Raw genomic sequence first — 17,071 nt, 5'->3', positions numbered from 1 at the left:
CAAGCTTTTGAAAGCAGTTCTACTGAAACGAAGTCATTTTTAACTACTGGAAAGTGCAATGCCACTAAACCTTCACCATTTATTTTTTTTTTAAAACGTTACATGTCTTCCTTTAGAAGCATTTCCAATAATGTCCCATAGCTTAAACACCCAGTGTATTTTATATACAAATGGTAACTTTTGAATTAAAGATATGCTTTAAGTAAAACATGTAATATACACAAGCAAAGTCTGTTTTCTACAGGAAAAGTAAATAAAGAGAATGCAGCTATCATAGACAATCACATGTGAAAACAAAAGAGTGAATGTGAACACTCGCATTCGATAAATTATGAATAAACTGACAGAACTTTCGACAAGAGGAATAAAATAGTAAAATCTGTAATAGTTCAATATGTGCTATTTACATTGTACGTGTCAATATCATATTCACTCAATAATCGGTCACTGTTGTAATTGCGATAACTGGGATAATATTCAAATTACACGACTGAAATATTCTCGTTCACCTTTGTTCCAATATGTTATTTTTTCGTGGGGGTAATTTTCCATTTAAATGGTTTAAATCAACCGGGCGTGGTATACGTTATTGTTTTATTTTTAGCGTGGTCATAACGAAATACCGGTATATGAAAAACATAGCTGACCGATTATAAATGCCTTTGTGTTCATATGCGTTCAAATTTCAATGACAAGTGGTGAATCAGATGTAAATCAAAGTGCAAATCATACATGTTATATCATTATATCATTGAAAGTCAACAAACAAAGTATCAGCTGAATAAACTTACATTTCCCACAACAATCCGAAAACTGACAAAATGTTACAGAAATGAAAGAAAACTCTATGTCTATATATGTAACACATTCAAACACTCCCGCTTCTCTGTGGATACTTATTAATTGTTATATATTAAAACATTATCACTATTACGATTCCACCGATACTGATTATGATCGTCACGTCTCTCTTCTCTCGGTTTGTTGTCTCTAGAAATTAAAATAACACATATTTTATTTCAATTAGTCGATACAAAACTAAACCTGCAGGTGGAATCATCCTACTTGAATCTCACTGATGAAATAAGACATTTAATCAAACATAAACAGGCAGTTTTAAAGACATCCTTTTGTTACATAATTTTATTCTTTTTAAGCTCTTTTCTATACCTAATAATTACATTTTGTTACCAAAATGTAATACGTCTTCTGCAAGGAATGAAAAATATATATAATATTATTTTCATAATGTCAGTATGACTTACTTCACAGAAAATGTATTTGTTGCTTAAAATCAGGTATGCAACTAATTCTAATATAGATTTACACCAACTAATGTGAAAATCGCTTAACGTCTTTTTAGTGATTTCATGTTAACGTGAATATCTAATTTACAATGCAGTAAACATATATGTTCTCATATATTTGCTGAAGGCGTTGATTCTAGCTTTGATAGAAAAGAATATATCAGACAATATATTCAAAGTAGGCAGTAGTTCTATCTTCTCATTTTATGAACTACATAGAGGATATTTGTTTGTTTTGAGTGAATATGGAATATATCTCACCGAGAAGTGAGAAAATTGCAATGTTTTTCTTGAGCGCGTAGAGGAGAGATATTTCATATTCACGAAAGAAAACGAACATATTTTATTTTTATTTTATGCTTAAGTACTTGAATTTTGCAATAAATTTTAATCTCAGCGTGGGAAACAGACGCGCGTAAACGAGTTAGAAAGACACACATGACATAAAGTTTCATTTTGTTGTATTTCTTGCTACATTTTCTTATTAAGCAAAATAATTGGAATCGAGAAATATACTATAAAGATCAAAGTGCAGCTATGATTTTCATCCTGTTTTAAGCAAATAATTTGAAATATATACACAATGTACAAGTAGACTGGCAAAGCTATAGGCATACAGTGATTGACATTCAGTGAGTGATATGGATTATATCACTGATAAAACACAGTATTGCATCAGTTAGCCCAAAATAAAAGTATATATTTAACTGTTTAATTATGATGAAAAACTGGTTGCCAAAAGAAATCTTTATAACACAAGATGTTTACCGTAAACGGTTAAAACGCAAGATGTAGAGTCGTTGAGTGTAATTTTTGACGTTCCGCTAGACGCCGCTCTAATTAATACGCCTTCTTGACCGTGAACGAAATTGACAAATATTGCTGCCAACCAGCTGTCAATGTTGAAAACACTTAAAATATTTTATACTAATATTTGTAAAATGTAGTTTTGTTAAACAGATCGGATTACCTGTCATTTCGCGCAAGAAGAACACAGGCTTCCCTACGCAGAGTTTGGCTGATTTAGGTCCAAGAGCTTTGTTATTCAACCATATGTCTGTTACTTCGTACCTTCTGGAAATTTTGTTGTTCGTCGAAAATGTGATCTGTATTTGAACATAAAACACATAAATATTAATAAGCTTTGATAATGAGGCAGTCGAGTCCAATAAGTCCAGGGGTGTTCAATGATAATCCGTCATAGATCCATTGTAAAGCAAATACTGGATTTACCTGTATCGGAAAATAAACAGTGTCGATTGTATTTAGGTCAACTGCCACATTATCAAAGTTTATTAGTAAATGTAACTCACTAGTGCATCACTTTGTGACTCATTAGAGACAATATTATAGAGTGATTTTACTTCTTTAAAAATCAGCTGGAAAATGAGACCCCAATTGCAGTGGTGGTGTATGATCTAAGTATCCATGACAAAGGACCTCGGACATTTTCCTATTCAGATTGCCTATCCGATTAAGGAAAACGTGACATAGGGATAGACTTCTGAAATTGCATAGTTATGATAGTTGAAGACCATTTCTTGATAAATGCGACTTCATTTTACAAGTTTATGAACAAAAAACAAGACTTTGTAGACATTTCTCATTCTCTTTTCTATTAAAATATGAACATAAATCATTTTTACGTCTTAAACATCTTTCCCACCAGTGACGCAACAAAATAGTTCACATGCCTTTGTAAATAATTATTATATACGTATACTGCAAACATGGCACTTGGTCACAGGTGGGAAAGTGTTTAAAATTGAAAAAAAAACCTACGTACAGGGTGTCAGCGAATCAATTTTTACATAAATATTTGACACGTATTGCATGTGTTTCCTAAACCTTACATATATACAGCTTTATTCATTTTCGTAAATATTTCAAGCACAGAAAACACTAAACTAAATAAATAGGGGACATGTGAAGCTATAGAAAGCAGACAGATCCTCATAAGTATATCTTATGAATTTTTCAATCAGATCTGTTACCTCTTGACAGTCTTATCAGGATTGAGACAACTGCATCTGTCATAAGTCAAGAACAAAGCAAGTGGCTTCGACATATTACATATGTGTCTTCAATGTAAACATGACAAAGAAATACAGACGAACTTCTATAAGAATAGTGCCACTTAGGTGCATTTTTTTACTTTTTGTAGGACACAGTTGAAGCGAACTTAGAATGCATTTTAAGAGCAACATTTGCTTTTATTCGATCCAGCATCCTATACCCTAACAGAACTACACCAGACACCATCTCATTAACTAACCTAATTGCTTCCAGAACTTACACTGACACCCATAGAACTAATACTGACTCGCCCATAACTAACACTGACACCCCCAGAATTAACATCAATTCGCTCACACGTCTGAAACTTATTTCGAAGCCAACCGAAATACTAGTAAGGACATCAAAGAACTAACACAGACACCACAAGAATATCTATATAAATGTTGATACTAGCTAATGAAGTTCCACGGATATAAAATGCTAAAAGTAAGGCATCCCTGAACCCGCAGTGGAATAGGCAGTCTCCTGCATCCCCCCGTTTCAACTGAAAAAGGCCAACTACGCCAATGTATGGCCAGCTACGCCACTGCATGTATTCAATAATAATCCTCCACATAATGCCCGGTCAGTATTGTACATGTGTATAAATACAGTATAGCAATAGATATATAGAAAACAAACAATAGGATATGATCAATGCATCAGTGTTATCATGGGCACTCGGGTGGAAATAACTGAAGTACAGTTAGGGACCAAACTTTAATGTTTTGTTCCACTTCAAAAATGTCAATAAAACTGATAATCTGCATGGTATCAGTTTATTTATTGTGTTAAAATATTTCATAGTAGACATACCTTAAATACCAATGCTTATTTTAACTAAAAATACACATTTTAAATTTTTCAAAAATATGACCCTTAGTTACAAACTGTTCGAATTTCAAGAAAACGAATCTAAAATAAAACTATTTTTTGTGACAGTTTGATAGAAATATAACTTATTTATCAGTATTTGAAGCTGTTATATAAAACTATCAGCTACTGATGTCAAGAACTAGCATTGAACTTAGGGCAAAATCCCTAGCATAATGTCCGATGTCCTTCTGTAATGTTATCATTTCATTATGAAAATGCTACCTACATATAAGGCATAGATCTGTCATTTGATTTCAGCAATAAATGCAAAGAATATTAGGAAAATAGCTCTAAAGAGCATAAAACCTGACGACTATTTTAATCCGCCATTATATATATCATTTCTTCGCGCCATTTTTAGCTCGACTATTCGGAGAATAGGGGAGCTATCCTACTCCCTCGGCGTCGGCGTGAGCGTCACACAAATGTTAAAGAAGTTTGCGTACCACCCCAAATATTTTCAAAGTCCATTGAGATATTGCTTTGATATTTTGCATACTTGTTAACCATCATGACCCCAGCCTGTAAAAAGGAGGAGGCAATTTTGACTGAATTATGGCCCCTTTTCGACTTAAAATATGCTATTGTAATGTTAACGTTTTACTCATAGCTTATATTGCACTATCAAGCACTGATCAGGGGGCCTCCGTGGCCGAGTGGTTAAGGTCGCTGACTTCAAATCACTTGCCCCTCATCGATGTGGGTTCGAGCCTCACTCGGGGCATTGAATTCTGCATGTGAGGAAGCCATCCAGCTGGCTTACGATAAGTCGGTGGTTCTACCCAGGTGCCCGCTCGTGATGAAATAATGCACGGAGGGGCACCTGCACCATTAAAGCTGGAAAGTCGCCATATGACCTATCATGTGTCGGTGCGACGTTAAATGAAAAAAAGCACTGATCAAGCTCTTGTTCTATTTAGTGTCTGTATGCTAAATGCCACTGCAGGTACATTCACGTTCTTATTCCTTTTATTAAGAAACCATTACATGTAAATCAATCATTAATAAACATAGTGCTTATCATACCAGTGTTGTTACGCTATGAAAGAAGAAAGCTACATATTATGAGCAAGAACTGCAAAGTAAAGTTGTAGTACCTGATCAGATGTGTGCGTCTTTATAAACTCTTTTGGAGTTTGAAAATGGCTTGTATTTAGGTTAGTCACATAACATATATATTTACGTCAAACGCGTTTTCTGTTTCCTGAAATTTGTATGTTACCAGGCCCTGAAAGTATAGGTTGTACATTAATTGCACTGAACACACATTTTTTGGAACTTTTACCAATTAAAAATATATATATTTTTTGTAATAACAAAAACAAAGGAAATATGTAACAATATCGGTTAAGATATACAAAACATATATCACAACTGTTTAATGCGACAAACGAGGTAGCGTGAAATGTAGTTTACTGATAGTGAACAACATAAACTTGAATATTAGCTTTTAAAAGTCTACAAATATACCAGTCGATAAATCCTTTCATCTGCCTACTTTATGATTTGTTTTTTGCTTTATCATAACATTTTCTAGATTTTTTTTCTAAGGAGAGATGAGAGATTTAATTTTACAAATATCTACTTCAGTATTTTTGAAACTTATCATTTTATTATTTCTTTAATCAATTTCAGTTCTTCTTAGCCATAAAAGAAACTTAAGTATTAATAAATTCTTAAGTAAAAATATTTCGTTCAGCGTCCTGACAGTTTTGTAATATTTACAACAGCCCATATCAAGGGAAATAAAAAAAAAAGATTTAATACTATTACTGTGAAATAATATTAGCATAATTTTTTTGATAAATTATATGAACACTCTAATTTCTATTATCCTAATATTGTTATCCATTTTATTACATCCGGGCCTTTATTATTGCTTCGATGTCTCCTTATTCCATCGCCTGACTAGTTTTTCTATAATAGTGGTTCTTATTTAGGATATTATCTGTTTGTTTGTTTCTGTAATTATGTATGTGTGGTTTGTTTCTACATTATTATTATTATTATTATCTTTATTATTTACATTTTTTTTTTATACTCTTTTGTGAAATATCAAAATTTATCAGTGAAATAAGATTGATATTTTCATTACTTCAAACAGTGAATATATTATTTTTATTTTTCACTGGTACAAATTTAAACTACATTTGAATGCAAAATGATATGTCATTGAATTATAAATGATAGGAAATTCTTTGCAAAATATTCTTCAGTAAAGGTAAAGATGTATAAAGATATAAAAGGATCATAGATATAAAATGTCAGAATGATAAAGTGCTAAAGAAATCAGAAAACGTAACAGAACTATTAATAGTTTTTTTACAAAGACATCCTGACGTCTCGACATTATCACGTTATGATGCACATGACGTTGCGCGGGAAAACTGAATGTAATTTGGTAAAAACCATTAAAAAACGAGTGAACACCATAATTTACATTTTCATTATAATGTTCACTCGGTGAAGTATATTTTGATCTTACACTAACAGATATCCTCTATATTTTTCGCATATGCTGCACGTCTATATTTTTAAATTGTCCTGTAAACTGGGTTTTATTTTTCATCTACTGAATGTTATAGAAATATATTTTTTTCTATAAATACCCACCGTATCATGATGATTCCTATCTATATGTACAACATACAAAATGTACTTTTTATTTGCGCTTTTGACGTTGAAATTGGTGCCGAACAGACGTGAGGTCGTTTGTATTGCACGTAGTTATTTTTGATGAAGATATAAAAGTCGAAACAAGAAAGAATGTGTTGCCTTTGTAATTTAAAATCCATTTGATCTATTTCTTTTTCTAGGCGATTTACAGAAACAAATATAGGTTGCTTAACTGCAAAATACCATGAATTCATACATATTGTATTGAAGAAAATATTTAAGCAATCTACATGCTTGCGAAACAAGTTGGAGATCATTTGTTCGACAATCAACATATGGACTGTTCATCTCATTAAAAACCTCCTGACTGGCAATAACGTTTTAAAAAATAAAACGTGTACCAGCAGAGCTATACAAGGCGAGGAATATATCGGTAACTGACACTCTAGCAATACACGGCGAGAGCAGTCGTCAGCACTAACCCGTTTAAACCTGAACCGCTTTATCTAGCCCGAGAGCGTGCGACTGCGCTGTCCATAAGCATAACACACCAGATACGGAGCTTGCAATTATAGTTTTTAGTACGAAGCAATGAACGGATCTTTAAAAGAGATTTTGATCAATAGCCGACACATTGTAGCAAAACTGATTACATAATAAGATTTACGTGCTTGTGTATATAACTTAATTGCATTATGAACAAACCCCATGACACAAAGCAGTATATTTTCCTCTTAAAAAGTGATGTTGTTGCAACATATTCTTATAAATAACCGATATAAAATTGTGCTGAAGGTAGTAAACCTTCGCAACGCTTTTGAAATAAAGCAGAAAATTTATATTTGTCTTGAATTTTTACCAATATCTAACTTTTATTTTCACTCACTTTATCATATTGCAGTGTCATATATACATTTGATGCCAAACTGAACATGAAATGAACATGTTGAAATATTAACCCATATTATGGGCGAGTAGACTTCAGAACTACAATGTAGTATATTGGGATTCTTATCTCAGATATGATCATATGCTGTGTCAACATTTTCTAAGTATATAAAGTATTTAAGATCATTTATGTGCTTAATGTTCAACCCTTTTTGCCGCCTTTATTTTCATTAGATTAGAAGGTATGAATATGTACAAGAACATCGGAACATCCGATAACACCTTCATTAGAGGCAGTACAATTATACATAATACCCCGGTATACAATACCGTTGAGAAATCAGCAACGGCAGTGGCAACATCCGTCTCGAAGATTTCTTCTGTGTCTGTAACAACTACTTTCTCCTTCTTTGAAGTACCATCGTCTCCCAAGAATGTAGCTGTGTATTCCTTAAGTAACAAAAACGCACCAATCAGAGTTATAGGAAAGAAATATTTTATCGGTGTTCATACGAAATGGACGTCGCAATTTTCAATGGAAAAGATTAGGGCGAATGTAAATATTTTGATATAGCTTAACGATATTCGGCAAAATCATGGAGATTTTGCTAAGAAAACAAGGAATGTACAATGATAATCCCAAAATACCTAAAAAAAACTTCTGTGTTTACGTGTTTAAACAGTTCCAGGCAAAACCCAGACATTATGAAAATATGTTCCGAAAAGTTAAATGGACTTTTCCTAAAATACACGTTTGAAAGTTAAGTTCCATATAAATTGTTTATTCCAAACAGACTTTTGTCAAACAGCCGCTAGTTACCCGGGGTACTCGCGGACATAGATTAAGCACGTATTTTTGTGCTTCTATGTAGTTGTAAACAATAAAACCAGGGCATGTTTTTTATGTGAAGTAAACATTGGGGGAGTCGTACAAATACCTTTCTAAAATGTACGTTTTACACATGAGAATCTTGTAAGGGAGCATATTCACAGGTAAGTAGTAGTCACCTTGAAATTAGCTTTTGTCATCTTCATCCCAAAATAAACCGCTAGAATTACAGCACTGACTACAAGGACGAAAGCGAAAGCTCCTATTAGCATGTATATCATCTTCCGACTGAATGTTTTTCCCCTTACCTGCAATGACATACATTAACAATATAAGCTAGCACATATTATATGCTTTGCTTTTACAAGTTTTATTGAATTGATGTATGTTGTTTATTTATAGTCTGAATTTTAACATTTTATTTGACGTGAGGCGAACAAAGTATTTGGCCGTCTTAACAAAAGGTCATAACGCTTCTGCTAAGATAAACTTAAATGTCTTGTTTTCCGAGAAGCCAAGGAAACTTAACGTGTATTAGTTACAACTACGGTTTCCTTTGACTATTTTTGTATCTCATTATATGTACACAAGACCTAGATTCTAAAATATAATACTGAAGTTATCACAGATAGAACATCAATGTGAAATCAAATAAAAATCCCAAACGATAATCATTGTACATTTTGATGTTCAAAAACGTCTATATCAGTTCCTATGTAGAAAATACAATTGGCCATTTTTGGAAAGGCATTTGTAGGGGTTATATTTACGTCTGTTTGAAGAATAACTTCCGGACTTGTTGCCTTCTCGCTTAACTGTGTGGGCTTCATATCTCAACGTAGTCAAGTGAAATCTGTGATGACTGTACGTTTCCTTTGATTCTAAATGAGAAATGGAAATGACTTTACCCTTCATAATACTTATCCTGATCGTGAATTATAACAAGTAATTAAAAACAACAATATAAGGACTATTTTGACAGTTTTGGTTATCTTCCTGACTCTATATTTGTTGTATATATAAACAAGTACACTTAGATTAAATTAATTCTGTAAGTACATTGTACCTGTATTTGCTTCAGAAAGAGAAAAAGTAAGTATTCAATAAATGTTGATGGAATAAGAATGGTCCGTGTGGTTAATGTGCTATTTTAAAACTTAAATTATTTAAAAACTTCGTTGAAAAGCAAAGTTTTATAGAATTTACTATATATTCGGTATTCTCTGTCGTTTGAGATCAATTGATCATTATCAATTTTGATTAAGTTATGCAAAACAAAATATATTTTATACTGCATGGAAAACATTAAGCTAATTTGAGTCCAAAGAAATAAATCGTGTATTGAAGTGCAATTAAAATAAAATGAAAAATTAAAATCCCATATCTATATATACGGTGTCCAATGACATTCGATATTAATGAGTATATCTATACTGTTTATTTAGAGTTTGACTTTTCTGCAGGTTGCAAATATTCAATAAGTAATCTAGCTTCCTATATTTTCCTTGTACTTGGGTCAATATCTGATTGTAAAAGATTATATTAAATGGGAAATGGAAAAATGCTACCCTTTACGACTGAAAAAAAAATGCAAGTATGTTACAGAATGAAAACAGATTTTGGAACAATTGGTAAAACATTCCTTTTGAAAATAAAGAATTTAATTTATACATCGAATGGATACATTTAGGTCTGCAAAATAAATTTGTTTCAATACATGTTAAATTCAAACATGTATAGACAATATACAATGATCGACTTTTTCATAGGCTGATATCAGGATTTATCAACCCGAATAGAGTGATATTCACCGAGCCGAAGGCGAGGTGAATATAACTTTTTGAGGATTGATAAATCCTGATATCAACCTATGAAAAGGTCAATAATTGTTTTATTACATGAATAAATGTAAAGTCAGTCTTGTTATTACAATTGTATCTTTAATTTTTTTAGACCAAATCAGGTTGATATTGGTTTTCCAAGCACCTACTCCGATCTATTTTTATTTTCATACTATTTATAACCCAAGAAAAGTTGATATGATATGTACTCATTACTTTTTGAACTGTTTTCAGCCAGTCAGAGAAACTCTAGAATACAGTCATGTAATAATACAAAATAATAACGAATGTTAGGGAACAGGCCTTCTATGAACATAATTTTATAACGATATCACACCTTTAGGTTCATGACGGTCTATTCTATGTATAAATTACTATCATAACTATGTGTATTCATAATAATTTGTTGGACAATAATTTCATTAAACTCAGTAACATTGAATGGAGTTCTCCATGTATTCTTGCTCCAAATTCTGATAACTCTTATTGCTTGTGTACAGATTACAGTTAACATCGTCACAAAAACGGATTCGTTCCCAATACCTAGAATTGACGATTGTATCGATAAAATTGGACAGGCAAAATTCGAAACGAAGTTTGATTTATTAAAAGGATTTTGGCAAGATCCTCTCACAGAAAAAACTAAACAAATTTCAGTCATGGTCACACCGTTTGGATTGTTTTATTATAAAGTTATGCTATTCGGTATGAAACACTCGCCTGTAACATTTCAACTACTTGTAATTCAATCATTTCTGGACTTAAAGGATGTGATGGATACATTGATGTCATTATACATCACGACACTTGGGAAAGTCATCTACAGACCATCAGGGACTTCTTCAGGAGAGTCAGCGAAGCAAAGCTGTCAATTAAAATATAAATGTATCAAAAAGTGAATTTTGTAAAGTTTGTGTTACTTTTTTAGGTCATTTTGTAGGACAGGGTCAAGTAAAACCTATTGATGCTAAGGTTGAATCAATCTTTGATTTTCCAATTCCAGCTAATAAAAGACAACTTATGCGTTTTCTTGTTACGGCTGGATATTACAGAAAATTTTGTCCAAACTGTTTCTTCTGTTGCCGAACCTTTAACCAATTCACTTTCTTATAAGTCAAAATTTATCTGGAATGATAAATGTCAAAAATCATTTGAAAATTTGAAGGTCATACTCAAGAGTAAACCAGTTCTTGTGGCACCAAATTTTGAAAAACCTATTAAGTTAGCAGTAGATGCTAGTGATACTGGTGCTGGAGGGGTATTGCTACAAGAAAACAACTCTGGGATTAATCATCCTGTCTGTTATTTCTCAAAGAAGTTAAATCAACATCAGAGAAATTACTCTACTATTGAAAAAGAGTGTCTAGCTCTTAGTCTGGCCATTAAGCACTTGGAAGTATATTTAAGTGCTGCCACATACCATATAGTTGTCTTCAGTGACCACAATTCTCTTACTTTTATTAACAAAAAGAAAAACAAAAATCAGAGGTTGCTTAGATTGAGTCATTTACTTCAAGAGTATAACTGGGATATTTAACACATCAAGGGTAAAGATAATCTTATAGCAGATGCCCTATCCGGTATTTGAACTAAGGGTTCTATGTGTTATAAATAATGTTATTTAGTTTATGTGTTATAATTGTAAAAATTACATATTTCTTTTCAATTATGTATGTTTCATTTGTATGAGATGTTGTAAAATTTTATCAAACTTTCTTTAGGTGGGGTGGTTTTATGTATAAATCATTGTTCCTAAGGCAAAATAATGTTTACTGACCTTGTTTAAAGACATTATTCTGTATTTACTACAACATTCTCCTTTAATCCAGAAAATTTTGTTGAGTTATGTATTAATCATTGATAAACAGTGTATGTCTGTTATTTTTATAAATAATTGTCCTTGATTTTTTTTATTCTTATTGTTACATGAAAATACTGGAACCTTCCGTGATACAATAAGTAGTTTAATGTCTGCATGACTTTAGAATCTAACAACCTAAGAAGCTAGACTGTAGATATTGATGAGACTTTCCTGCATTTCTTAAAGACAAATTATTACCAGTTCGGATATTTAATATTTTGAAGGATATTTTGAAGGATTTATATAAAAAACTTCTGGATTTAAAAAGTTATCTTTGAAAAGAGGATTTGTAACTTTTGAATATTATTTTTGAATTATGTGAAACATTGTGGAATTTATTTTGACTGGATTTGAATAATTTGACTTGGACAGGATTTTTACATATAAGATTGGATTTTACTGCTCTTTGTCATTGTGAAAGGTTTTTGTATTTTTACTTAAATTCATGAATAAAATTATGTTATTGTTAAAAGTTGCTAATTTGTCCTTCTATTACTTTTATTAATGTAACAAGAAATTGTTACCCTCTGACGTAACACTATTCTATTTTTAAAGGGATAAACAACAGGAATATTTCGTACATGATTGCTTGATTATTTGAACTTCAATCTTTATATACAATAAAACGCGTACAGAATCTACAATTATCATTTCTATGAGTTCCCGACAATGATTGCAAAAGAAATTCTAGCTGTTTAAAGCAAACATCTTCTTCTGTATATAAATTCAAGGTCTCTCTTCATATGCTTTGCCGCTTCCTTTAAAATATCAATGTTTTGAAATTGAATAACACCATCAAAGGCCGTATTTCAGTTCAATGTTAAAAGTACATGCATAAATAAATATCTCAGATCAGTCACATATTGACAAATACAATCTGTTGTTTTGTTTAATTGGTCTGTCAGTGTGAACGGTGCATATAAATTAATAATTTCGAAAATATACTCCGTATAAACTTGTATTAACTTGTAAAAAGTTGTAAAATGTGAAAACGTAGAATAAATCCAGCCAGTTATACCGACTTTATGAAATAGGCGACAAGGAAAAATCGTTATATTTCGTTAAAGTGTATTAAATTTAAAACACTCACGTTACAATGCTAATTTATTAGAAGTTCTGTCGAAAAGAAATTCAGCAAAAAAAAACAAACAGATGCTATCAGTATTTAAATTTCAGCTGCTGTCTTATTTTATGGCAAGTCCAGACAGTCCTACAATTTACTTGATTTTATTCCTCATTTCACAAGTTTAATCTTTATAAAATAACATTTCTGAAATTGGAAATATTTTGTCTCGGAAACAAAGATGAAAACATACATAAATGTGTGCAAATATTACAATTGTCTCATGCTAAAGCCTTTTCCGTATAAATATTTTTTGAAAGGAATGTCGTATAACAAAATGCAAATTATTGTTGCGTTGAACTGCATTCAATGTGACAGAAACACAAATTGATGTAAGTGTCTCTATATTTAGTTGTTGTTTATTCAAATCTTAATAGGCTAAACCAAAGGTTAGTTCTGGAAAAAATTAGTAAAAATATAATTAACCAAGTTAAAAACTATATATATATATTATTCAAAATGGGTTTCAGAATATTCCATCCATTAAAACTGATTATTTCGGAGTTTATGCGAAATGAACGACATTATAAAATCGGCAAATCCGTGAATCGGGCTCTAACGATTCATAATTCATTTGTCGATCATTATAACCAGCTCTCTGTCAGCCTACTCACTAGAAAGAACAACTACGACGTATCAAGTATTACAAGAATATCATCATAATCATAAATATTTCACATGCTATTTTGTAAAATGTAGATCTATTTAATTAAAATGCAAGACATATTAATAACAGTTTATCACCCAAAATTTTAAAAGCTTACTTGCATGTATTTTTTCGTATATATAAATACTTGATTCAGAAAAAGAAAGCACAATGGTTGTTGATGATAAAATCTACATACCTGCTCTGTGACAGTTCTCCGTCCTGACTGTTGTTGAATCGTATTGCTTTTTATACTGTCCAAATCCTCAAAATTTGGTGTTATCGAAGGGGTTTGTCTTATACCAGGAACAAAATAATTTGATTTGCCGCTTGATCATGTTGTATTCATCCAATCGTCTTAAACAAAATCAATACTTCCTGTTAAATATGTACGCATGCACCTTTATTTCAGCTTTGGGTGGATTTTGTGTAAATTGTTCATTTGAAGATTTGTAATAATTGTCGTTTTTTCTCAATGGAAAGAAAGAAGGACCTGCATTATATGGTTCAACTAAATGTCCATAATATTTTCTTCCACTGTTGCGTGTAGGAGTGTTATAAACAACTATTACCTTCACAAGAAAGTTTCGGTTTGTTACAGAAGAACGATAAAGAGGAGATTCTTGCATTGGCTGACTTAGTCTTGTCTCCGGCAAATTTGTTTGTAAAGGTCTGTTTTTATCAGCACCTTACCTAAGCAAATATGTTAATTTGGTAGTTGGTAAGTGCTTATTTTGGAAAAAGGCTACATAAAATTTATTGCGTCAATTAAAATGCTTTATGTTTAAGGATCATTTACCAAAGTATTTTGATCACAGTAAACGTCAACTTGAAACGGCTGCAAACAGATACTGACTTAAAATACATTATTATCATTAATCAACATTTTTTCCCCGATATTTTGAGGTCTGTAATAACCTGTTATAATTCTATTACAACATCGATATTCAAAGACAGCAAACAGTTAAAATTTGCTACTTTTTGTATCTGAACGAGGTTAAGTAAGTCTTTTTTCAAAATAAGAGAAAGTCCTACGATTTTCCTTAAGTTTCAACAACTGACTATCCTTTTGTCAATGCAATGAAACATGCCTTATGTTTAATCAATGAAGTATTTACTTAATGTAAATTTATGTTACACTCTCAATAATTTCATTATAAGTCGCTTATGTTAAGTACGGATAAACAGGGAATTCGGACGCTAGTAATTATCAAGTCGCTATTTCCTGTTAACTTCCTAGTGTTGCAAATATGGAACCCGACTGTTCTGTAAACAGAGGGCAAAGTCCACCACGGGAACTGAGGCATGCTGGAATAGCCAAGACGGAGACAAACACCGCCATATTGTACAGAAGACGTTATTTGCAGATCAAAACTTTTACAAGTAAATCTACCCAAAGTGGTATCCAACCAGAGTTAGACTCAGTATTAACCTTTGTCAGATGTTGCTTATCAGAAGTGTTCACAGGCTCAAACGATGGGTATGGAGGGTCTGCGGAGTAGCTATGAAAAGTAAAACGGGATGAGTAAAGTAGCTGTAGTTATTAAAGTCACTTTCAACAGCCTTGTTGTTGTATTAAACCTTTTAGCGACGTAGTTAGAATATCCGCATGTGGACCATTCGGTTCTGTTCCCATTACAGACATTGAAACTTTGAATTATAAACACTACTTGAAATGCCCAGTTATTTTAGTCAGTTATTTTAGCTTATACCCATATGTTATTATTTGTCTGTTAAACATTTACATACTGTCTTGTAAGCTGTAAACTTCTTTTCTGTTGAAATCGTATAAAATAAACAAGCTGAAATTTCAGAATTATAACTTCTACTAAGTAATACGTATTTCAATCGGCTTGTTCAAACTCTCAAGAGAAAAAAATACAGTTATTCTTTTTGAAAGATAGTGGAAACATTTCTATTCAAATTTAAACACGTTGAAATGTATAAGATGAAAAATAAAATGTATGAAAAAGCTAGCATTGTAAAATGTACTGAAATCTGAATACAATGAACATTGAACAAAAAAAATCATGCAAAAAAGTTTTAACAAAAAGAAATCTTATCGTTCGGAAGATTTTTTTCGCGAGTCATTTTATTAGTTACTCGGACGTAAAGGTCTGGGCCTGTAATCATTACAGTTTTTAATGAAACTTAGACTTGCTAAATGTTAAAAAATGTTAAATGTTCCTATGGGAATAGCTTTGTTTATTACAAATTTATTCGCCTGGAACTTTGCGGATCTGTCTGTAGTAGCAGATTGCACATTCCTGGACTGTTTCATTGAATCCTTTGCTAACTTGACAATAATCGTAAAAAATAAAACAATTACAAAGTCTTAAGTTTCTGCCTTTAAACGTTTTTGGTTACGGACTTACGTCTCTTTGAAATATATCAAAAGGGCTTTCAGACCATGAACTCATTAATTTTAGTTAAAACAATGTCAGTCATCTCATATTAACAAATTTAGTCCAGCTACTTTTCGTCATTTTTCTGTTATATCTAATATATTGAACCGAATAAACTGCAGTGCGTTTGTTTTGAAAATACAAGTTCGGTTGTTCCCGAAAAGTTCAGACTTGCACAAGTTTTAAAGCAATTAAGTTTAAATATTAAATACTTGTATAGCACTAAAATTTATATTTGAAGTTAACATTACTTCAATGTCATAAAAATTTATGTATTTAAACAGGACAGGTTTGAGTGTCCGACGACTTCTATGGGAATTTCTTTTTAGTACTCTTGACAACGAATAATAAGTACCTTAAAAGTTTATAATACATTATAAGTGCTAGCATATTTCACAAAAAGTGGGTCTTTAGCCGTTAATGATGCCTGGCAGACAAAATTAGAAATTAAAAATTGCGTGTTTGTCATAAAGACATTGGGAATTATGTAGTAAATTTTATACCGTGTTTGCTTATGAATAATTTGACACAAGTTGAAATTCCTTCACGTCATTAAAATTACAAATGGAAAGTTGTACTGTATTCAAAAGATCCATTTATAAAATAAATAAAATAACTAAT

General features: G+C 31.7%; 1 protein-coding gene across 1 annotated transcript; it reads right to left on the bottom strand.

The window, feature by feature from the left end:
* Positions 1–296: 296 nt before the first annotated feature.
* Positions 297–9,457, bottom strand: LOC128551707 (uncharacterized). The gene is made up of 6 exons (XM_053532623.1): positions 9,345–9,457; positions 8,754–8,882; positions 8,076–8,195; positions 5,339–5,469; positions 2,278–2,413; positions 297–990 (listed from the first exon to the last, which is right to left on the bottom strand). Exons 1-4 carry the CDS (start codon positions 9,402–9,404, stop codon positions 5,404–5,406), a joined length of 375 nt encoding a protein of 124 aa, XP_053388598.1. The 5' UTR covers positions 9,405–9,457; the 3' UTR covers positions 297–990; positions 2,278–2,413; positions 5,339–5,403.
* Between the last annotated feature and the right edge of the window lie 7,614 nt (positions 9,458–17,071).

Source organism: Mercenaria mercenaria, unplaced genomic scaffold (assembly GCF_021730395.1).
Source record: "Mercenaria mercenaria strain notata unplaced genomic scaffold, MADL_Memer_1 contig_1576, whole genome shotgun sequence".
NCBI lineage: Eukaryota > Metazoa > Mollusca > Bivalvia > Venerida > Veneridae > Mercenaria > Mercenaria mercenaria.
Note: the sequence above shows the minus strand (reverse complement) of the source record. Positions and strands in the feature narration are given on the sequence as shown.

Excerpts from the sequence above, each read along its gene's own strand:
- LOC128551707 (XM_053532623.1), bottom strand. The coding sequence starts at position 9,404 with ATGAAGCCCACACAGTTAAGCGAGAAGGCAACAAGTCCGGAAGTTATT. Across the intron at positions 8,196-8,753 it reads TGACAAAAGCTAATTTCAAG|GAATACACAGCTACATTCTT; the intron begins GTGACTACTACT and ends TTGTTACTTAAG. Across the intron at positions 5,470-8,075 it reads CCGTTGCTGATTTCTCAACG|GGCCTGGTAACATACAAATT; the intron begins GTATTGTATACC and ends CTATACTTTCAG.